This window comes from Rhagoletis zephyria, unplaced genomic scaffold (assembly GCF_001687245.7).
Source record: "Rhagoletis zephyria isolate East Lansing unplaced genomic scaffold, Rhagoletis_zephyria_1.1 Rzeph_scaffold_03809, whole genome shotgun sequence".
Classification (NCBI taxonomy): domain Eukaryota; kingdom Metazoa; phylum Arthropoda; class Insecta; order Diptera; family Tephritidae; genus Rhagoletis; species Rhagoletis zephyria.
The window spans coordinates 33,619-57,988 of record NW_016160892.1 but is presented as its reverse complement, the minus strand read 5'-3'; the positions used below and the strand labels follow the sequence as shown (position 1 = coordinate 57,988).

Below are 24,370 nucleotides of genomic sequence, written 5' to 3'. Positions count from 1 at the left end.
CATACTCAAAAAATTCTAACAAAAAATTTAAAAAATTTGTAAATTTGTAATGTTCTCTTTGACTCAACCTCGCTGTAAAAAAACAAATGCATAACTCAAATTTTTGTAGAGTACACCCCGTAATGCTATACTTAAACATTGCGCAAAACTCATAGCTGCCATTGTGATTTTTTTTCAATTTTTTTTTTGAGATGGCATATTTTCAAAAATTATTTTTTGTTTATCAAAAATTTTTTTTTTTTGAGATGGCATATTTTCAAAAATTATTTTTTTTATCAAAAAATTTTTATGTGAATAATTTTTCAAGAAAAAACAAATAAAAAATATATTTCTTTTCATAGAGAATTTGGATGTGTGTATGTGTGATTTTCTCAAATTTTTTGCTCGCTCCGTTCCCGAGATATTTGGAAAACTATTAAATCGATTTGATTTTGTTTTTGTGCCGTAAAGTTTTTAAAAATGTATTAATCAAGCTCAAATTTCATATTTATTTATTACTAGCAGACCCGGCGAAGTTCGTTCCGCCCAAAATTATTATTTTTTTTTTTATTGAAACGTTTGGTCCAACGTTTTCGCTATCTTTACCAATACGTCAAATCGGATCAAAAATACGAATATTGAATGATAACTCGACTCCAGCGGCTGTTACTGTTACTGTTGATAAAGAGGGAGAGAAGCCACGGCAACGTCACCGCCATGCGGTGGTGAGTTTTCGTTAACACGCGAATCCCATAAGGTAGATCGTGTCTGCGTCAACCTACGTCTAGCTACGTCGTTGACTGTTTGAGCTTTAAATGCTGAAGTTTCCAAGCTATCGCTAGTCAAATTAGCAAAATCTGGCGATTTTTTGCATGCTGGTCATTTTTTTTGAATACTATGAGGCTTATCATATGGAATGTAAAACTTAATTCGTGTTGTGTCTTTGGAAGTTTTGGTTACAATGGATTCAGTGTTCTGGTTTTTGGTCAAAAAGTCCAAATTTAATATTCAGTAGGCGACAAAGGAAAGTGTACACCTTCTTCTAGTATATCACTCCCATATATTTTCATAAACAATTTTTTGCATTAATTATTTATGCAAATATAGTTCATTCTATAATATATTTAAACCATATAAATCAAAGTTCCACTATTTTTATAAAATTCATAAAAATTCAGCAACTTAAAGTCGCACTTAGTTAGACCAAAATTGTATGGGCTACAAAACTGTATACTCGAAAATTTTCTTGAAAGTCCGAATAAAAAGTTTAAAGTTTTTATGAGCATTTGTTAATTTTTTTGAACTTTATATAAAGTGTTAAACATTCATTTATAGGATTTATGTTATAAAATGAACTACATTTTCATAAAAAATGAGTGCAAAAAATGTTTCATGAAAATAATTGTGAATATTATAATAGAACAAAGTATACACTCTCACTTGCCGCCTATTGTATGAATGTACAGATGAGGCATTCTTCGTCTACTGAAGCCCCCCTCTCCACAAAATTAAAAGAAATTGATTACATAATCAAAACTTCGTTAAAAAATGTTACTTACAATATGACGGATTCAATATGGGGTAAAAGTTTTTAAAAATTTATTGAATTCGCTAGAGACAACTTTTTTCATGCTTGAAATCGACAAATAGATGGTGCGTGTATATCCCATTTTCGAGAGTCTTTCTTTGTCAGTATTTTCCAGGTCTAAAACCACACTGACAAGATCCAATTAGTTCGTTGACGGTGGGCTTCAATCTCTCACACAATACGCTCGATAAAACTTTGTATGCGATGCTGATGAAAGCTGATCCCACGGTAGTTGGCGGATATGGATTGGGCAGAGCCTATTTAAATTTCAGGCATAATTCATGCGTTCATCTGACGATATTCTGTAGGTTATGCTAATTAACTCCACGCCTTCCTACTTGAATATCCCAGTTGGCAGACTGTTATTTCAGCAACTTTTGATGTGTTTCATCTGAGAAACCGCTATTTATAGCTCATCATACTTAGTCTGGTGGTTGTAAATCTATTCGGCGGAGCTTGAGATGCTGGTCAATATAAGAAACTTCCAAAAGTTCTATTACAAGGTTAAGCGGTTTACAGAAAGCTCCAAGACCAGTGCAGATTCCTGTAATAACAACCATGATGGCGTATTAACCGATTTGCAGAGCGTGCTAACATTATGGAAAAAATGCATGTATACCCTGTTACTGAAACTGAAATTAGTATAGAAGATGACCACGCGCCTCCAGTCAAAGACGACGAAGTAGGCAATGAAACAATTCCTTCTCTCGGACTAGTATATGTACAATAAACCTTTATACCGCCATACCGCCAAATTGACCAAGTTGCGGATACATATATGTGTGTATAATACGATGGACAATCCATGGTGCCGCAGCTTAATTTGCGTTAAACACACATATATATATTAGCACAGATTTTTGTAAGTACTCTATGGCTGATAAATATTAGTGCTATGATTATGTGACTAATTTTTTACCTGTTTTAGTATAATTCTGATGAGGGTGCAATATTAGCACCGAAAGCTAAAGAAATAAAATGACATAATACTTATCAGATTTGGCTCGTAGATATCGTCTTTGGTTTCATCTTCAAGTTGAAAATAATCCGAGCGTTAAACAATTCTTTTAAATTGAGAAATGTTCTTATCTATCTGCAAAAGCTATGGACAGTCTCATACCCCTTGGATAGTGCAAAAAAAATAAAAATAAAAGCTACAGAGAGAATCGACGTTCCTTTATCTAACGATCTCAAACTAAGCACAAGTAAACGCGCACTTTATAAGGGTAGATATACAAGAGGGAGATATATGAGAGGCGCAAAGCTCATTACGGGAACACCTTTAAAATACACTCTATCTCATCGATATAGACCTTTTTCCTAAAACATATAAATAATGAAAAATATATGTATACTAAATCAAAAGTCTTGCAGTAGGCACTCGCTATAGATACATACATATGTATATTTTCCGACGTTTTCTTCTGCTTCCACTTCTACTTCTTCACTTCGTTCACATTTCGCTCCAAAACTAGTTGATTTTTTTCTTTTTGCGCTAAAACGAGTTTTCAAGCTGTTAGTGTATTTCAATAACTTTTTGTATGTGTATGTATTTTGTTATGCTTTCTTAACTTGTCTTGTCTGCTACTCTTGTCTGCATTTACCAATATGCCGATGTGTTTACTTTAGGTGTTTATAGCTGTGTGTTGACTGCTATAGTAAACTTCAAGCCGAACATACCGAAGCAGCTAGTCAGCCAGTCAAGCTATGAAGCACTCTCATACATTCCAACCTTGTGGAGCTGTGCGGTTGCTTTTACACCATAACTAATTGTAAGCTTAGTGTTTCTGCCGCTTAACTTGGCTTATTCAAAATTCAGCGTTGCTTGGGCGCGAGCATTTATTAAATACAAACATATACATACATTATGTCATGCATATAGTATAGTATGTGCATATAAACTTATTTTGTAAAAAGTGATTTTTGAAAGTGCTTTTGTTTTAAATAAATATACACTAGCCATTGTAACTATTTTCTAAATAGTTCAAAAGAAAATTGTGGAAATAGCTGTGGAAATTAAAGTTTCTAACAACGAACAAGTAGTGAAAACTTAGAAATAAATGCGTATTAACACGCTTAAGTGTTTCACTTGCTACTTGCGCGCACGCACACATAAGTAAATACATACAAATGCGTTTACAAAAGTACATACATACATACATATTTACTTGTTAGTTTCTGTTTGCGCTCACTTAGTAATTTCCCCCGTTTGAATGCACTTCTAGACGCCACAAATACTAGCTACCAGTAGGTACTTTGCCGCGAACGCCAGGAATAGAAAGTAAATATTTACGCATATGGGCAGCTTGGAAATAGTGCAATGACGATATTTTCTCTACACAGAGTGAAAAGTTCAACTTAAAAAAAATCAGTCAAGTATAATATGTACTAGAATAGTATAAATAAAATAAAATAAAAAAATAAAAACGTACAACGCTCTCTAAAAGGCCAAGTCTGCTGACAAAGTAATAACAAAAAAGTTGACCATTGGATTCATCTATGCAGACACGGAGAGTTGTCCTATATATAAATTGCTTTGAAAAAACAAAAACAAATTTAATAAAAATAAACCCGTAATAAAAAGAAAAAATTAAATACATAATAACAACTAAAAGCAGTAAAAGCAATACTTCTCAGCAGCATAGAGAATGGGAGACCAAAAGCAAAACAATATAAACGACATCAGCAGCGAAAATAGTGCCAAAAAAGTATAAAGCAGCGGAAAAGACAGCAACAAAGTGCTGCGACAACAACAACAGCACGTAAGCAAATTGGCATAAGTTTAGTTTTATATCAATTACCCTTTGCACTTCACCCACATCTCCTATCCTATCCTACTCGTATATCATAGCTACATACATTATATTTTTATTGATTCGAATATGTACACTAGGGCTGTCCAAAACAAGAAAAGTCGAAATTTGTAATCATATCACCGCCTGGGATTATTCTATATTTTTCTTATTATTTGACGTTGAAACCGCCTAAGCAATTTCGGCCGCTTACAACAAAAGTACGACAACCGCTTCTTTTCAGTGCCAACTGCCCCAATTGGAAATGCCAAGTGGAGCCAAGTTCTTCTCCACTTGGTCTTTCTATCACAGTGGGAGCCTCCCTCCCACCAGCGGTTTCCGAGTTGAATACTTTTAGAGCGTCGGAGATCATTCGAACGACATGGTCAAGTCAAAGGAGCCGCTGTAGTTTAATTCGGCTTTTGCGTCAAATACTAGCACTGGTATGATGAGTGACTTATAGAGTGTGGTTTTCGTACGTCGATAGAGGACTTAATTTCTGAATCGCCTTATATTCAATAGGGTGGAAAAGTGTTCCCTCCGTAATGTGGCATGAGGTCGCCTTGGTTGTTCTTACAGGATTTCGCCCTGGTCTGGAAACCTTCAGTAAGCACCCAACCCTCTGATAAAATTTTCGGCCATTTTTCCTATCGGCCAGCATTTCAAGCTCTTCGCACTCACTTATTTCTGCCTCTCTTTTCTTATTGAGGCAAATTCCCGTTGCGCCCGATCGCAGCGTAGGCCTGTAGGCGGCATCTTTTTTCTCTGCAGCTGATTGACACTCCTCATCGTACCAGTTGTTCTTTCGGGCTCGCTGAAATCTGACTACTTCTTCGGCGGCGGTACTTAATGAACGGAAATTGTGATTCTACTGCTCGATTTTGTCGGTTTATTGAAGAGTGCTCTCTTAGAGCAGGTGTGAGAGTCGAGTAGCGAATGCATTGGCCGTCTGCTGGGATTGCAGATTTTCGACATTAAGCTCTTCCAGCATTTTTGGGCGCCCATTTTGGGTTGCACAGAGGCGTGTGCGTATCTTGGCTACAACAAGAAAGTGGCCTGAGTCGATTTTGGCCCTCGGAATGTACTCACCCCTAAAACGTCCGTCTATCAAAGCCCAATCGATTTGGTTTCTTGTTTATCGATCCGGAGAGAGCCACGTGCTTTGACGGATCGTTTTATGCTTGAACCTAGTACTGCGTATTACCATGTTTCGAGCTCCGGCAAAGTCGATCAGCCTCAGTCCGTTGTCGGACATCTCGTCGTGGAGGTTGAATTTTCCGATAGTGGTTCCAAAGATCCCTTTCTTACCCACCCTGACATTGAAGTCGCCAAGCACGATTTTGATAGCATGGTGGAAGCAGCGCTCGTATGTGCCTCGTCCTACTCTTCCGTCGGGGCTTAGGACGAGATGTTGAAGAATCTTGCTTTGATGCGGATTGTGGTTAGACACTCGTCTGCCGGGGTGAACGACAGTGCTCGGCGACGGAGTGTCTTTCCCACCACAAATCCAATACCGATTTCGCTCTCCTTCACATGGCAGCTGTAGTAGACGTCGCATGGCTCCAGACATTTTTCATTGGAGGCTGTTTTTGGCGTGGCAGGTCCCAAGCCGCACGTACTGGTCAATAGACCTTACAGATTTCAGTGAGGCCTTAAACTCAATCAGTCGGTATGGCTCCACCAAACCTCCGTTCTCCGGTTCTGTCGCTAAATAGATTTCGTATGTCAAACGTTGTATATTTTTAATCTGGGCTAGTGATAATACAGAAGTCCTTAACTCAAGTAATTTATGAGGGTAGCGAAAAGCCTTCTTTCACTTGAGTAGTATGCAGCAGGCTTAGGTGGATAATTTTACTTATTTGGGGCTTTGACGAATTCAAATGAAAAAACGCCCAAGAAATTAAAAAGAAATGAAATTTTTTCCTATCAAAATTTCTTAAATCAGTAGCTCTCAAGAAAAAAATGCTCTTATGTATGTACTAGCTTATTCCCGTTGTTCCGTCCGCGTTTAGTTCAATTTAACGCTATGATTTCAAATGTAACAAAANTATTCCCGTTGTTCCGTCCGCGTTTAGTTCAATTTAACGCTATGATTTCATATATTATATGATTTCATAAATTCAAAATACCAGTCATAACAATTATTTTATTTATAAAAGATGCTTATTATCTCGAAGCTCCCGACTATGGTCAATTTGTCGAATTTCAACTAAATTGGTAATTTTCGTATAAAGCAACAACTTACATTTCGTAGCTAGTTTAAAAATACTTACTACTTATACTTACATACATTTTTTAAATTATTTTTATTGCTGGCTGTTATTTAGAAAAAATTCGTCCGTATGAAAAATATAAAATAAAAAAACATTTTTCGTTTCATATCAATGGGCACGTTCAGAAGGCGCAACAGCTCAGTAACTGTTGCGGTAGCACCTTCTGAACGCGTTGTTTGTANTCGTTTCATATCAATGGGCACGTTCAGAAGGCGCAACAGCTCAGTAACTGTTGCGGTTGCACCTTCTGAACGCGTTGTTTGTACAACTGAACAGTAGCGTGTTAGATGATCGTAATATTTTGCTGATCATTTGAGACAAAATGTTGTGTGTTTTGAATTTGACAGCTAATGTATCAAGCCGTTCAAGCATGGTTGCCACAATTGGTAACTTTCTACCAAAATTGGTAACTTTTAAACGGTTTGGTAACTTGGTAACTTTTATTTAATTTTGGTAACTTTTGCAACTAAACATCTATTACTGGAAGAAATGAATTATGCTTTAAATGTGCGTATTTATAAAATCCCTTCGAGTTTCAGTGGCAGCACTACTGACACTTCTACAAAATTACTTTGATAAAATTAGAGTCATCTCATATTCGAATACTGGAAATATTTGAATTACAGTGGCAGCACCAAGGGCTGCACTTCTATAACAACTTTCGAATTTTTGCGATAAATTTTAAATTCTACCCTCTCACATTTTAATACTGGCCATCTGGCAATTTTTGGTAAGGTCCATAAATCGTTTGGATTATTCCGGCACCAAACAAAATGTACCGACAAGTATTTCGACACTTACCGACATGTATTTCGACGTACAGTAAATTATGAAAAACCGACAAAATAGCAAAAAAATTAGCAATTTTCGCAATTTACTCGAAACGGGCGGTTAAAAGCACCCGCCACTTTTTTTTNCCATAAATCGTTTGGATTATTCCGGCACCAAACAAAATGTACCGACAAGTATTTCGACACTTACCGACATGTATTTCGACGTACAGTAAATTATGAAAAACCGACAAAATAGCAAAAAATTAGCAATTTTCGCAATTTACTCGAAACGGGCGGTTAAAGCACCCGCCACTTTTTTTTGTGCTGGTGCTATTATTCTGTGAGTCGCAGGTCCAAGTATCGGTACATTCCGAACGAAAAATTACACTGAAATGGCACAACGCCGAAACCGGTTTGTCTCCAAACCAAATTTGACAAGGGATGATGGAAAATCGTTCCACATTACATCATACTCCTACCCTGTCGGAAACACCAACAACGAAAATGAGAATAACGGCACATGCAGTAATTAATTGATAGAAAAATATTTTCTAATAAAAAAAATTATTATAATTGTCAATAGCATTTTAAATCTTGATAATTTATCAAGAAAATAGATTTAAACTTCTGTGCTAGAACTGGGAGTTCTTGATAAATAATCAAAAATTGACAAATTATAAAAATATTGAATTTATTTAGTGCACAGAATCGGGCTGTAAGTATATACATATTTGTTATGAAATATAGCAGTGCTAAATATTCAGTATATTTTTTTCTCAGTGAAGAAGAGAGGATTTTGGTAGTGAAGATTTGGTAACTTTTGGTAACTTANTAATTTATCAAGAAAATAGATTTAAACTTCTGTGCTAGAACTGGGAGTTCTTGATAAATAATCAAAAATTGACAAATTATAAAAATATTGAATTTATTAAGTGCACAGGATCGGGCTGTATACATATTTACATATACATACATATATACATATTTGTTATTCAGTATATTTTTTTCTCAGTGAAGAAGAGAGGATTTTGGTAGTGAAGATTTGGTAACTTTTCTTAAGAGATTTTGGTAGAAAAAAATGTTGGCGAGTGGCAACCATGATTGCGAACACTGATTTTTTTAGCAGCGGTTGCGCTCAACTAAAAGCCGTCGGAATTGAGAGAGAATCTCGACCAAGCACTTGGTAAATTATCTGCTGGGTCTAGTATGACTGGTGAAAGTTGCTCCTCGGAGGAATACACGTCTAAGGTAATCATTAATTTGTTTATGCACTACGAGTGAAAATATTTATTGTAATTTTCCATCTTCAGTATAATAAACCGCGTTCTTTCTTGAATGCTTGGCGACCTATCCATACCGCTAAGGATAGTCGCTTTGAGGCAAGCAGAGCTGAAAGTATGTGCATTTGCCGCAGAACACAACCTTTCGTTTCGGATAGGGATGTGTCGGATAGAGATTTTTCCGGATAACCGGATACCGGATACCATATAAAGATAAGAGAGATTTGGATATCCGATCGGATATCCGGTAAAGCGACATGCCTATGACCAGATAATCTGCTTTTTCGAGTTGAACCATCCAATACGTAATTAAGAAAACAAGATTTCTCTCTCTTCGTATATCAAAAATATAACTTTTCCGTCTGCATTATTTATATATAGATTATTTTTGGTAAATAGAGGAGAAACGTCAAAAACAAATGATATGTAAAAAACAATGAACCCCGCTAGGCAAAATCGCGTAGTTGATGTATTTTGGTTAAACAAATAAGATGTTAATCGTACTACTATGCATGCTTACATATCGTCCGCTTCACGTATCGTCCCGTTGTTGCAATATTTTGTGACCCAAGTTTCAAAACTCGTTTTTTTTTCTGACATCAATAAAGCTAAATACCGGGTAAAGCTTTAATTGAAGAGGGAGCTCACCAAGATGTTTGGCAATGCTTTGAGGAAATCGCCAACGGCTGTGATGCTGATTCCAGTTTCTGTAGTGATGTGGATAGGCAAACGATGGGTAGACAAGGCAGCGACCATACAAAAAAAAACGCAGCAATTTAGAAATGGAGAAATAATTACAGCTACGCCTTATTTATACACAGACAAGAATATCCTTTAATTTGGTGGAAGCATAATCGCAAAGAATTTCGAAATTTGGTTATACAGGCACTGAAGTATTTTGGGTCCACCACCTTCCTCAGTGAACTCAGAAACTGTGTTTAGCGCATCGGGTAGCATTTGTGTTGAAAATAGAAATAGATTTTTTCCGATAATTCGCAAGTGCTTCTATTTTTATTTTTTAATTGTCAACTTGAATTACTAGTGGTATCTAACATTATATTGAATTATAAAAATACATAAAAATATATAAATTTCTGAACTAGATTTTTAAATTGAATCTTCTATAATCTGAATCCGGAAATACGGCCGAATTTTAGCTAGTTTCCGGCCGGATAGTCGGATAACAGAAAAAGGGTCTGATTTCGGATATCTTCCGGATACCCGGCACATCCCTAGTTTCGGACTATGGATCATTTGATCAAGTGCGTTAAAAATAGTCTCCACGACTCCAAATTAGCTGAAGGTGTAAGTTGCTGTCGCACAAAAACAACAGCAGCTGTGAAAAATGTTTTTGATCAATTTTTATACCCATAAGACGTTTCCGGCAGTAGAGGAAAACGATTTTCCATCGCAAGGGCCTGGCAACACTGGGTACGACTTATCGTAGTGTATTTTATTGTATGTATGTATGTATACATTAGGGTGGGTCAAAAAAAATCAAGTTTTTTTTGGATCCGACACACGAAAACTAGTTCCTGGGTACCTCTAGAAAGTACTTACCAAATCTAAGCTCTTAATATTAACGGGAAGATTATGCTCATCATAATTTTCCATTTTAAATTTGGTCTCATATAAATTGAATGGATAAATTGAAAATGTTTATTGAAAAACTACTAAAATCAGTAGGCATTAGGATTCTACTACGAATATCTTCTAAATGGTTAGAGTAATCGTTTATCTACAAGAAACCTTTTTTGTAGAGCGTTCAATTTCCTATAGAAATAATTGAAACTCATTTGACAACAATTATTTTTTAGTAAGTTACAAAATTCAAAACAAAAAGTTATTTTCCTTAAAATACTTTAATCTTTGACCTTGATTTTCTTTTAAATGGTTAGATTAATGAAAAGAGTGTTTGAGACCATTTATGTAGAGCGTTCAATTTCCTATTAATATTGGCAATGCAACTGGTTCAACGATCTATTGGTGATAAGATGTGACCATTTTTAGATGAGACTAAATTGAAAATGGAAAACTATGATGAGGATAACCTTGCCGTTAATATTAAGAGCTCAGATTTGGTAAGTACTTTCTAGAGGTACCTAAGAACTAGTTTTCGTGTGTCGGATCCAAAAAAAAAACTTGATTTTTTTAACACACCCTAGTATACATGTACATATTTATGTAAGTGTAATCTCTGTGTCGTCTGTTCTTTATAGCTCCAAATTCCCAATGACACTAGTATTTATAACATCTACTCTACGAAAATTCTTTGCGGCTACATTGTCATATTTTTTTCTTTCTGTTCAATTTTTCATTTATTACTTTATACATTATTTTGCTGGCATTTTTTGCTATTTATGTGCGAATAATTCGCGGTTTATAAGTTGACAGGAATTTTTGTACGTTCCCCATTAAGGCATACGTAGAAACTTGAAAGCGAATGAGAAGAGTTGCAAATGCAAGCAAAACAAAAAAAAAAACAAAAAAAAAACTTTGTAACGCAACACTTGAAGGTATTTTAATTGCAATTGCTGTTAACAGTGCATCCCTTTGCAGTTGACGTAAATAAATTTTTTCCCTTTATAAGCATACACATTTGTGTATATGTACATATATAGCAAAAGTATACATGCACGGCTATAAAAGCAGGGAAATAAATTCTTCTTTCGCCTTTTAACTTTTTGCTTATTTGCCAAGCCACCAAGCCACCAATCCACCGATCCACCAACAAAGCTACCAAAGCCAATGATAAACCGCAGAATCAAACTCTGAATCTGTGGCTGTTGCAGAGGAACACAGCCTGCCCGCCAACAACAGTAAGGCAGCAATTCAATTGAAAAATGAGCCGCGTACTTACAAACAAATAGTTACTCTGTATGGTTGTGTAATTATATATAGGCAGCGTGTTTCGTTGCTCTGGTTTCAACTTTCAAGAGCAGCGCCAGCAGCAACAGCTTTACATTTATCCATTGATACACCTACTTAAAAATTTAGAAAGTTGCTTTAATAATAATTTTTTCGATTTTCTTACTTATATGTATACATAAATCCATTTATGTTTGCTCTTATTTCACCATTCTGTAAGTTATCCTCATTGTGGCTGTTTTTGCTCTCCTACTGTCTGTTTTTTTTAATGCATTTATTTGTTTGCTTTTTAAATTAAATAACTTTTGTGTGGTATAGCCTTATTTGGGGAATTCTTTTTTGTGTTTTAACTTCGGTGTTAAGTCGCTAACGCATTATCACTGCATGAAATATGTATCTAGGTATGTGTATAGGTACGAATTTAGTTGAAGATTTTCAGCGTTCGAACTGATGGCAAAAGAGTTTGGAACCAAGGTCGCACATGTTGAGCTATTAGCACATTATATTGAATAGTATCTTTCCTTGGGAAGAGCTCAGCATTTAAAAGGGGTTTCAATAGGGGGGGATATGATTTCGCCGGCGCGTTTCAGCCATATTTAGCTGTACAAGTTTTGTCATGTATTTGCCAGTGTATTCAGTAACGTTTACTATTTCACCATGGAAAGATATGTATGTACTATGTATATATATATGCGCCTCGAAAGTATTTAAAAGTCACTCAATTTTATTATCAAAATAATAAACAAAGCTCTCGATTCTGGTACGAACAACCACAAATTATTCATACAATTTAAAACACCGAAATGTCTTTACGAAAAGTTAGTCTTGTGGACATCAATATCTGATTAACCCTAAATATTCCAATTTGTCCTCATCAACGTAATTTCTTTCGTTAATGCTGTTAGACCGTGGAATCCCATACCTGATACTGTGATGAATAGGAATAACTACAAAAAAGAAATACATAACTATTTTACCTCTGTACGATAAATGTGATTGCAATTTAACTGTTCTATTTCCTCTATTTATTTCTGTACTTTTTGCTCGGTCGCCACTTAATGTGATATTCTACTTATCTCTGAATACGGTATACACTTCACGAAATAATTATAAGGCTAAAATTAAAGCTGGTTAATAACACAGTTTTCATAGAAGATATGATCATTCCCAGGCTACACTGTCATACATATGATCAATCTGTGTTTTATACAGGGACCGAAAATGCATTCCCGCTTGGTTTAGTTCTGCATGAGAACAAAATGTAATGCCAAGAACGTTCCCACAAAAGAACTAAACGGGAGCAAAATTATTGAGAGCAGTATGAACGAGAACGAAATGAGAACAACAGGTTCAACAAAACTCTCGAGAACGTTCTCAAGAAGAACAGAATGAGAACGAAACTTTCGGTAACATTTTCGATGAGAACAAAATAAGAACGAAAGGCTCGATAACGTTTTCAAGGGGGATGAAATAAGAACAAAAGCCTGTAAAACGTTCTACTAGATAACAAAACGAGAACAAACGTTTTCAGGACTTAACGTTAGGAATGAGAGGGGCTGCTTATTTGTGAAAACCATGAGTGTCAATTCTAAGCCAGAGCAAAGCTGCATCATATTAACTTCCAGTTTGGTTTTCTTTAGGGGCACTGTACATTTATGGAATAACTAGCAGAGCAACCGACGTCGTTAGGGGTAAGCAAATCAAAATATATAACAGTAGTACAAATATTCAGTTCAGCATAAATCAAAGTAAACAAACTATTTTCTTTCTATTTAAATTAAGGCATCCTTATGAGCTATACTTTGAGCTTTATAGTGCTTCAACTACTATATATTTATCATCATTTTTTTTCATTATTATTATTAGGTGGATTAAAGTAACGATAGAATTTTTAAATTATAATTAGTCTACTACGGTACATTCCATTTAGCTGCCTATTCGCTTAGCTGTTTCATATAGCTGCATTTTACCAGTAGAATGCTTATTTCGGAAGGAGCTTTATCCAATATGAATGAACATTTTTCGTTTAACAGCATCGCGGGATCAAAAAAACTATTTAATCTTACCATTTGGAAATGTTCTAAAGACTGTAAGGTTTCAAAAAACATAGTTTTAAATATCTGAGTGATATAAGAGGTGAATAAATATTTATCCCCCTTTTACAAACTCCTGTATATAACCTACTATAAGCTCCAAGCGTATATATGTCTGCATACTAAATTTCAAATTCATATGACTTATGGTCCCGAAGTTGTAGCTAACTGAAAATTTCATGGCCATGGTAAGTGCCACGAACCCTTGTCGAATCCCAATTTTTTCTCCCTATTATAGGTCCAGGTGTCATGGCAATACTCTGTATAAATTTGATTCGATTCTGTCCATCCGTTTAGGCTGCAATCCGGCACATACATACATAAATACATACTTCTACAAATAAATAGTAGATTTTTCATTTCCTGTGCAAGAAAAGTTCGTGTCTTAAGTCTTTCGTTAAATTAATTTGCAAAGTTATCTTTCAGTTCTTCTTCCATTAATTTTAATATTCAACCATTTCAAACTAATGGAACGCTATGAGTAAATATTGTTCTCGCTTGCATTCTTCGCTTATGGTTCAATGAAAGTTTCTGAGGCTTTAGTTCCCAAATGGTCATTGTTTTGTTCTTTGCCAAAAGTTCCTTTTGCTGCCATTTTGTTCTGTTAGAAATATTCCCGAAAGTATTGTACGCATTTTGTTCTCTTTGGGAACGTTCCACACGATTTTATTCTTATATAATTCCCGTTGAGAACGTTATCGACAGTTTCGTTCTCATTATCGTTCCTGTGAAAATATTCCCGAAGATTTTGTTCTCATTTGGGTTTGGGATTTTTAAGCATTCTTGGGAACAAAACTACGAGAACGACATTTAGTTTCGATCATGCCTTTTGTTCTCGGTCCCTGGTTTTATAGCGGTGCTACACGTCATAAATATTGTTGTATTTGTTCTGCGCCAAGTTACCCTTTGTACCTCAGTGCGAAATATATGTTTATAAGACCAGAAGGGCGCAAGTGACAAAGATCGTAAAAAAATACATTTTGGATGATTTTCCTTCAAAAAAGGTTTATTTTGAATGTGCAATTTACTAGTGTTTGTAATCAGACACATTTGTATTGTGTTTGTCGTGAAATATAGCATATGACAATGATTTGTCCAGGTGACGATATGTGTATGTCAATATATATCCTGAGTTTTTTTATTCACATAACATAAATGTTGTCTGTCTTCATTTAAATTGTCTACAGGACCGATTTGTTGAGAGTTGTTATGGTTTTGAAATTGGTTGAGAATTGCGGCTGTAATCGCTGTGCCAAAGTTTCCGTATTTGTGCATAGTTATTGTTCTTGCAAGTTATTCAATTTTTTTATGGTTTTAAAGACAAAGTCAAACACGAAGATCCAGACGAATACGAACATAGACGTTATTGCGAAGGCGCATATGAATACGATGGTGAAAGTCAGTTGTCAATAACCTTTCGAGACCAAACCTCTAAGTCATACAAAAGCTATTGCTTAACTTCTAAATCTCAAAGCTTCCTCAGCCACCGAAGGAAGTTTCCCTTATATCATACGCTGACGACTGACTGTACGATATTGGCGACCGGAAATGAACCATCCTCCCTCAATTCTGACGGCAAAAAACCCGAAAATTCTGCCTTGGACAGACTGCTCTCCTTCTTGGCGTACACAACCTCAATTGTTCATAAACTACAGAGCCGTATAAAGGTCCTAAATTCGCGTCACCGGCAGCACCTGGGTTAAAGACAAATGGACGTTTTCGGTTACATGCAAGGCAATTGGCCGGTCGGTCCTTAATTATCCTGCGCCTGATTGGCCGGGGACTAGCAATCCGGACAGAGACTCGATGCCTTCTGATGTCGCCTATTCTAAAATATTTCACCCAGTAAGGTGGCACAACATCATGCTCAGCGGGCACTTTTTACTAGGGTGCTACAGGCGCAAGCACCCGAATAATCCCTTGTTTGACAGGAGCCTCCATCCAGGCACGTCAGAAGGCATCTTTTCGAGTGCAAGGAAGTAGGTCAGACCTACATAAAACAACCACTGAACCCGATGGCTTACAGGCACGTCAGAGGTAATGAGAGTCCGTCACCACCTTCTGTAGCTATCATCTCATGAATGCCGTGAGTTTAATCGCCACATATCACAGACAATGAGCTCCAGCTGCCTCGGGAGACTCCTGTTACTCTGGTCTATTTACGGTCTGGATTCTGCAGTCAGCTGAGCTCATATCTATCCAAACTTGACCCAGACATACCTGATGAATGTCCAGCATGTGGACCCGACACCAACCATCTCTTCACATGGCCACTCCTCAAGCCCACTCAGCTAGCACCCCGTATAGATACTGGTTGTATTCGAGCTGCAATTAATGCAGCAGTGTTACTTTTTATGAAAGAGCATCACGTTGTACACGTTGAGCGACTCAAGCGTTCGAGGAACAAAATTTTGACAATCAGTTGCTAATCATTGGCAAATCAAAAGCAACGAAAAAATTGTAATGGAGCATTTCAGAATATTTTCAGTTGAGCATCAGCAACATATCATCAAGTAGGCAACAAGGCACACCTACTATGCTCCTTCAGTTGCGTAGAAAAGTTTACTTAAATTATAAGTATTACATTCTTAGAAAATATTCCTTATGCATACATATTTACGTACCCACATACACACATATCGTCGTTTAAAGTACAAAACCGCGTATCGTCATTCTGCAAAACCGCATAACTGACATTTGCTGCCAAAAATTGCATTTGCTCATACAAGCTCTTGGCTCCTTTCGTCCTGAATTATACCAGCCAGAGATGCGATTGCTTTATAAAAAACAGAACCATTTTGAAATATTAGTCTTTTTACTCCCTAGAAAATAATTTTTGCAACCTCACATACGCGGTTTTACATTTTGTTGATACGCGGTTTTGTACTTTAAACGACCATATATATGTATGTTTTGAAATGAATATGTTGCAGGTATGTAATTCTTTGTCCTTTCGCAAATAAGAAATGCCCATTAATGCATACCCTGCAAAAAATTGTACGACTAATCTCTAAAGAGAGTATTCCGAGACTACTCTCTATCGGGTACAATTAGGCATTAATTAGTCCCAACTAGTCTCATACGGGTACTAATGAAGGTCAATTAGTCTCGACTCATCCCTTATGGGTATAATTGGAGATCAATTAGTCCCCAACTCATCTCTAACGGGTACTATTACCGATTTAATGATATGTACGCACTTAGTCAATGAAATTTCATGTGCGGCGTTGGCACATAGAGAGAGTATTCGCCTAAAAAACTGAGAACCCTGGTTCGAATCGCAACTGGCGCAAATTTTTACTTTAATTTTTTAAAAGTGCCTAGTCGCTTTTCATACCCGTTCGGGTATAAAGGTGAACCATTAGTCTCTTCATAGGACATGCTCGCACAAAAGCGAACAGTTCATTCCATATAAAGAGATCCAAAGTGGTATAAATCGCATGTTCCTTTGCGATTGCTCCCGGAGTCATCCCGTATTCGTCCCATTTTTTTGCAGGGATGCTTCTACATTTGTATGTACACCTTACACGTACATTCCTTGCCAATATCCCAGCAAGAACAGTGACGGCCACTTTCCTAGTGACGTTACCGTCACGCGTGCCCGCTAAGTTCGGCACGTTTTGTTATCACATTCTTAATAGTGAATCAAAAATGCTCCCAGAAGTTTTGTGTACGTGTGATTTTTCAAACCAAATAGTTTGCCTGCTTGCTCATATGTGAAAAGATTAGCTTGACTACTTACTCATATGCGAAAGATAGCTCGCACGAAAAAACAATCAAAAATTATTACAGGTGTGTTAGTAACACCATAAAATTTGTGTTTGTGTTGGAGTTTCGGTCACGCTGGTTTTGCTGGGATATTTTGGTTTCAAACTCAAGCGAATATAAAATAACTAAACATGGTTTGCGGTTGAAGTGAACATGTGGATGAATTTATTCGGAAAAGAAAGTGGTCTGATATTTCTGAAATTTTGGGAACAAGAAGCAAGACGACTTTTATGCGGTAGAAAAGCTAACTACTAATTAAACAAAAGAAAAGGTCTTACTAATAAGAAACAAATTTATTTTAAAAGCAACCAAGTTTTGTTTAAACTAAAATACATGCATATTTTGCCAAATACTAGGAGTGCCAGTTACTGTCGAAACTCTACCGTTTTTCTAGTAATATAACAGCCCTGGGATCTAAGTAAAACGTGACTACAATTTTTCATATCTTTTATGTTTTATTTTCAATATTTTATTAGTGGCAGCAATATAAACTGTGGTATTGTAAAAACCCTTTGATCTGAAGTATCTGGAATGTGGACCCGCAATCCGTAAAATGAACGAATTCTACTGGCAGTAGCATATCATTTGCCATAAGAAAATGCAGGTGTTCGTAATAAAAGCCAACCCTTTGAAATATTTGCCCCTGAGATTTATTTATAGTCATACAAAAAGCGGAATGACTGGACACTGTGTACCCTGGGACAAAAAGGGCAAAAGAATGCCAGAATATGATTAATGAATGCGAGGTATTAACATTCGCAAGCCACACGAAAGTCCAGTTCAAACTTCACAACGTAAGGGTTTTTATGCATTTGTTTCACACGCATGCGGGTACTAAGTTATGCTTTGTGTTTAGGTTGCTTATAAGTAAGTATTAAAATCCATTTTTTTTTTGTAGTACCATTTTATGTGGAGGTAATCCGCTGACAGTTAAAAAGTTTCAACATTCAATACGGTAATCGTTATGCTGCCGAACATCATCAAAAATAATTTTATCAACATTAAAGTATGGCTTTTCTTATCTAGGCATATGTCTGCATTGATAAAAGACAATATAATTTTGGGGCCAATATAACAGAAAGCAAAATGTCATCAGAAAGAATGTTCTCGCCAATATACCTAAAGATTTATTTAATTACATACATACATATATTATTTGAGAAACTACATTATTAAGTGTCAAAGTCAAAAGAGGAAAATTCAGATCAGGTTTTAATATAATTTCCAATTAGGGTGACACGAGAATCGTGGGGAACTACCGGCAAAATTTCGCGGAAATCACCAGACATTCAAATTGTCTTTCCCCAAAATAGTTCTTTATCTCCCATTGCAATTAGATCACGTAAAATTCTGATAGCTCTAAACTTCTAAAAACTAACTTCGAAAACACTACATTCCGACAGATTGATGAAAATCGAAGACTCGACTAATTTCGATGACTATCGATAAATTTCGATAACTAAAACGCGCACTCATTAGCCTCGATAACTCGATCAACTGCAAAAACACTAAATTCCGATAACTTAATTAAAATTGATAACTCAAAATATTTCGATAATTATCGATAAATTTCGATAGCTGTGCATTTTCATCACTCGATAACTCAATAAATTTCGATATCGCGATACATTCTTGTACTCCGATAAAATTTGATTAATAGTGATAACTCGATAAACTTATGTATATAAAACCCTATAAATTTCGATAACTCGATGTACTTTGGAAATTCTAAAAATTTGGATCCGATAAACCTAAACATTTCGATAACTACCAACAAATTTCGATAAAATAATAAATATCTATAGCTCGATAAGTTGAAAGGACTCGATACATTATGATAACTCTATAAAAAATTCCATAACTATAGTATTCGTTGACTCGATATACTTGATAATTTTCGATAGCTATATTTTTCTTGACTGGATATATTTTGATTGTTATCGAAAAATTTCAATAAATTTCCTTCCCTTTCAGTTACTCTAGTACTTATGTACATATGTATGTAGACATATGTATTTCTTTATCGTTTTTCATCATTTCTTTTTTCTTCACATTTATCTTTTCATCTTCATTTCTATTACGAAGTGAAACAAAATGCAAAACCAGCTCAAATTGAACAGGTTGCAACAACAACCATACACAAATGCGAAAATTTTTAAACGACGATTTTGGTCGTAATTTTCAACAAAATTTTGAAGCCATAAAAACTCTCCTCATCTTCAGAAAAATCCCCTTCCAATGGTGTTGGTTTTGAAATTGGTTCGGTAGAATCGCCAAACAAAGGCGGACCAAATTAATGTTAGCGTATTAATATATAGATACATACATGCATATGTATATACATATGCCCAAATGTATGACTAATGCTTCAGCTTTACATTTGCTCACCGGTAACCAATTAGTCAGCCAGTAAGCCGGAGATCGGAATTTACGTAAGTATGCGTTCAATGAGCTCTACATAGGCCATGAACTATGTTGAAAGTGGTTCGAAATATATTTCTTTGACAATCGAATATTAGAATTTTAACCTTCTGTGGTTGAATTATTTTTGTATATACATGCGAATACAATAGGGGTATTCACGATCCGGTGCATACTGTCTAGCATGGTGCTTAGATAGCAAGACTGGCTAATTTCGTTGTTGTTTGAACACATGAAACAACAACAATCATGCTATTTATGCTATCTGTGCACCATGCTAGACCGTATGCACCGAATCGTGAATACCCCTAATGTAACTACGTATGCATGTGTATGCATAATTATTTTGTGTAAGCTATTTTCTGTCATTGAATGATTTTATACGCGGATTACACGAAACAGCTTTTAGAAATCAAAAAATTTCCAAACAAAACACACAAATGTGATAATTGATAATCACTATTTGACATTTTTCGGATCCAATTGGGAATTCTGAGTATGCTCCCTTTGTATCTGTCTCCTGATTCTATCACACTTGGATTAATTTTGGACTCTAACAAAACGTGTTATAAAGTTTAAAATGTCTAAAAGCTCAGTTAGTCTAGACTTAACTTAATTGAACTTACCGTATGAAATCATCAATAATTACTCAACACGTCAACTTAAGCCAAAAGCGGACCTAATTTGTTTTTGTATTTTCTTTTTCAGCTGTTTACCAGTCCACCGCCTAAAATGCCACATCAAAAAAATGCATGCAAACAAAAATGTTTGCGTTCATTTATTTTTAAGAAATACCAAAACGAGAGTCTGGCAAGCCTTATTCTCTCACCGCTCTCAATTTTCGTAAGGCCGTAACTTAAGAACCTAAAATTTACAGGTTCTTAAGTTTCTTACAGTAAGTTAAGTTTTAACTAACCGCCAACACAGTTTCTCATATAACAGGTTGACCAAAATATTAAGTTGAATTAAGTTACGGAAATTAAGGCTAGAATAACTGAGCTTTAACTCTAGAGGATTTTAACTTATTAATACCTTTTACTTTGTGGGTTCTCCATTTTTTTGTATTACATGATACCAAAGCGCGGTGTATCCATTATATCAATGAGGAGCAATTTGAGTATTTGCCATGCATTAGGATATTCTAAAACACAAAGAAGAAAATCTCTTTTCGGAAACTTCATATTCTTATAAACTATTTCCACAAGAACCTTAACTGCAGTTAAGAGGTCAGGTAAGATGCAAAAAATTCCAGATGTGGTGATCGGCAGGGTTTATATCTTACTTGTTGCCGATTTTATTTTGTTCGCGTGTACTGAACATGAGCAATTACGCCCTTCAAGTTGAGATCCCCTTTTTTCTATAGGCATAAACTGCAGTTAAAGCTCGGTGGAAATGAATTATTACGCTATAAATATATTTTTCCCATTTGGACAAATTTGGAATTTTTCATTGGTTATGCTTTTTGTTCTCCTTTCCAACTTCTTTTCAAAACCCTACAAGCGGTTGGGTCCCTAATGCTATGTAAGTTAGTATTGGTTTTATAGTTGCTATATACATACGCAGTGCAAATTTCGACTCAGATCCCCAATTCATACCAAATGCATACATACATACGTAATAAATGACAAGAAATAAGCACAAGTAATTTTTAAGCAAAAAATAAAACCGACTTCAATTCTCATATAAAAATTTAAGATTAACGTTAATTTCTTCACGATCCAATTATCGGATCTAAACAAAATGAGTATGGGACCATCCTTGAGGTACCACCGTTCCGATGAAAAAGAGTAGTATTGAAACCGGTTAACGTGGTCCTAACTTGTGCGGTAACCTGCATAAAAAAAAATATTCCGAAGAACTGGCAACCTTCTCCTTTTTGTAAAGTAGGTTAAAAAGAAATTGGGGCTTGATGTACATAACCTATTGCAAACTGGACATTGATATATTGCCCAATTTTGTCTTTTAAATGACACACAATTTGTTTACTTTTATTCAAAAAACTTTGATTGTGTTTGTTGTAACATTCATAAAAAAAAAACAAATATTCCGAAGAACTGATAACCTTCTCCTTTTTGTGAAGTCGGTCAAAAATAATTGGGGCTTGATGTACATAATCTATTGCAAACTGGACATTGATATATTGCCAATTTTTGTCTTTTAAATGACACACAAATTTTTTTTTTTTTTACTTGTATTCAAGAAATATTTATGGTGTTTGTTGTATATATGTAAAAATAACTTAAATCATTCATCCTCTTTGACTATAAATCATGTTTATTATCAATACCGAATTAGCACCAGTGATACATAGTCTTAAACTTTTCCTATTTAGGGCCGTTTTCTGAAGTAACCTTTAACTTTAAAGCTCACTTTATATTTAAAGGTTGGATTAAAAATAAAGCTATGTCTAAAGTTAAGCACTTCTATTATCGGTTTTTGACGTATGTATGTTTCTTGGTTGTAAATCAATTTAAAACCGGCAATAAAATGATTTACTTTAAACACAATTATAAATTTTAATGCAGCCTTTAAATATAAAGTGAGCTTTAAAGTTAAAGGTTACTTCAGAAAACGGCCCTTAGTGAATGTGATTTAGGATAACTTCTAAGCGCGACATTGATTTTGTTAAAACTGATAATGTTCTACTATGAACTCACCACCTTTTTCGTTCCACTGTGTAACTAAGTTAATGCAACGTTTCCTTTCTTTTCCTTTTAGTGAAATTCATAATTCAGGCGAAGTAAATATTTAAAAAGACAACAAAATATAGTGACTACACAAGAAATAACTAAGTAAAACCACACAACAAAGTTCCGGGAGACGTGGAGAAACCATCACAGTGCGAAAACTTCCAACAGGCAGCCTGCAAAGCCGCCCATTCCGATCCACTAAACCGAGCCATCCACTTAGTCACCATTCAAAACGAGGTCAACCGGCCAAAGTGGCCTGCTGCCCAACAAACCCACCCACCAAACGTTTAAGTGACTAACCATTGCATCGTCAAGCCAATCAACTCGAAAAATTTTGCGGTGGAAATATAAACAGCTGCACTGGCGCACTACAATAGACAACAACACTTCAATAACACCAGCAGCCACAACAACGCTTCCATTTTCGTTGCCGGCGGTAGCGTTGGTTGTGCTGGTTCGGCTGGAGTACCCATTATTATGGAGGGCCCCGAGGTGACGTTCCTCTTTCAATTTGGCAGTTTACGTGATGCTGTATCGGTAGCGGCCAGTAGTTTAACATTGAAAACGCTCAAGGATTTAGCCTGTGAATTCATTAACACAAAGGTAAGTTCATTTGGGTTGGAATTTTAATTTCTATGTAAATAATTCAACAGACGAAGATGTAAGAGGCAAACCAGAAAGGGTTTTGCTAGGTATAGGCATTTGTATGCGCGTTGTAGGTTTATGTATGTCCCTTTGAAGAAGTATTAATAGCCTTGAGCACTTTTTTAACACCACTATTACGCTCTGGCTAAAATACGCTTTAGAATCTTCACAGCATTCCGCGCTTTGTAAGGAAAACGAAGAATTTACGTTACAACTTTGTTTGTACTCGTATGATGAGAATTACTTTTAAGGTTTTAAAATAACGGACAAAATGTAGTTTTATGAAAATAAAAAAATTCAAAGGGCAGCACCTTAACCAAATGTACGGTTCTTTAAAATAAAGTACGGATGGTCATCGTAAGTATACACGTATGTTGTGCCCGGCATAATGATAAGGTCACCATAAAGGCACTGAAAAGTTTTATTATTTCCTTTTATTAATTTATTTTTTTTTTGTTTTGTTGTAGAAAACGTGGTATAAAAATTAAAAGAACCACGTCAGGATTTCACAATACGTTAGTGTTTGGCCGAGCTTCTCCTTGTTGTTTTCACACAAAGAAAAGGGACCTACAGTTTTACGCCTACTTCGANATTTTTTTTTTGTTTTGTTGTAGAAAACGTGGTATAAAAATTAAAAGAACCACGTCAGGATTTCACAATACGTTAGTGTTTGGCCGAGCTTCTCCTTGTTGTTTTCACACAAAGAAAAGGGACCTACAGTTTTACGCCTACGGCGATTCTATTTTTGTGGGAAGCTTATCATCGTGGTTTTTCATGAAGGTTTGCCATTGCCTTCCGAGGGGCGACCGCTATTAGAAAACAGAAAATCTTTTTTATACCTTTCATAAGCATGAAATGGTATTATAACTTTGGTGCGATGTCTGTAAGTACCAGAATAAGAAAAGATAGACCCATTAAAATGTATACTTAAATAATCAGAACGTCGAGCTGAGCCGATTTAGCCATGTCCGTCTGTCCGTCTGTCTGTCTGTCTGTTTGTATGTAATCTCTCAGTTTTCGAGATATCCGGATGATAATTGGTAGGTGAGTGTATTTTTATAATGTATCAATCATTTGTCGTAAGCGGAAGAATCCGACCACTATAACATATAGGTCCCATACAACTGATTGTTCAGATATGGGACTTTTCGTTATAACTTCTCCATTTATGCAGCTAGGAACATGATATTTTGCAACACT

At 35.7% G+C, this 24,370-nt stretch overlaps 1 protein-coding gene across 4 annotated transcripts in view; it reads left to right on the top strand.

Moving 5' to 3' along the window:
- Positions 1–3,253: 3,253 nt before the first annotated feature.
- The window catches only part of PKD (serine/threonine-protein kinase D3), a 34,938-nt gene continuing 13,821 nt past the window's right edge, over positions 3,254–24,370 (top strand). The window contains exons 1-3 of one of the 4 annotated variants that reach the window (XM_017624864.1): positions 3,254–3,339; positions 3,793–4,329; positions 22,554–23,128. In XM_017624864.1, coding sequence (XP_017480353.1) covers positions 23,003–23,128 — 126 coding nt within the window. In that variant the 5' untranslated portion in view covers positions 3,254–3,339; positions 3,793–4,329; positions 22,554–23,002. Of the gene's footprint in view, positions 3,340–3,456; positions 4,330–12,667; positions 13,245–22,553; positions 23,129–24,370 lie in introns of those variants that run through there. The other 3 variants (XM_017624865.1, XM_017624866.1, XM_017624867.1) reach the window with 3 other exon arrangements.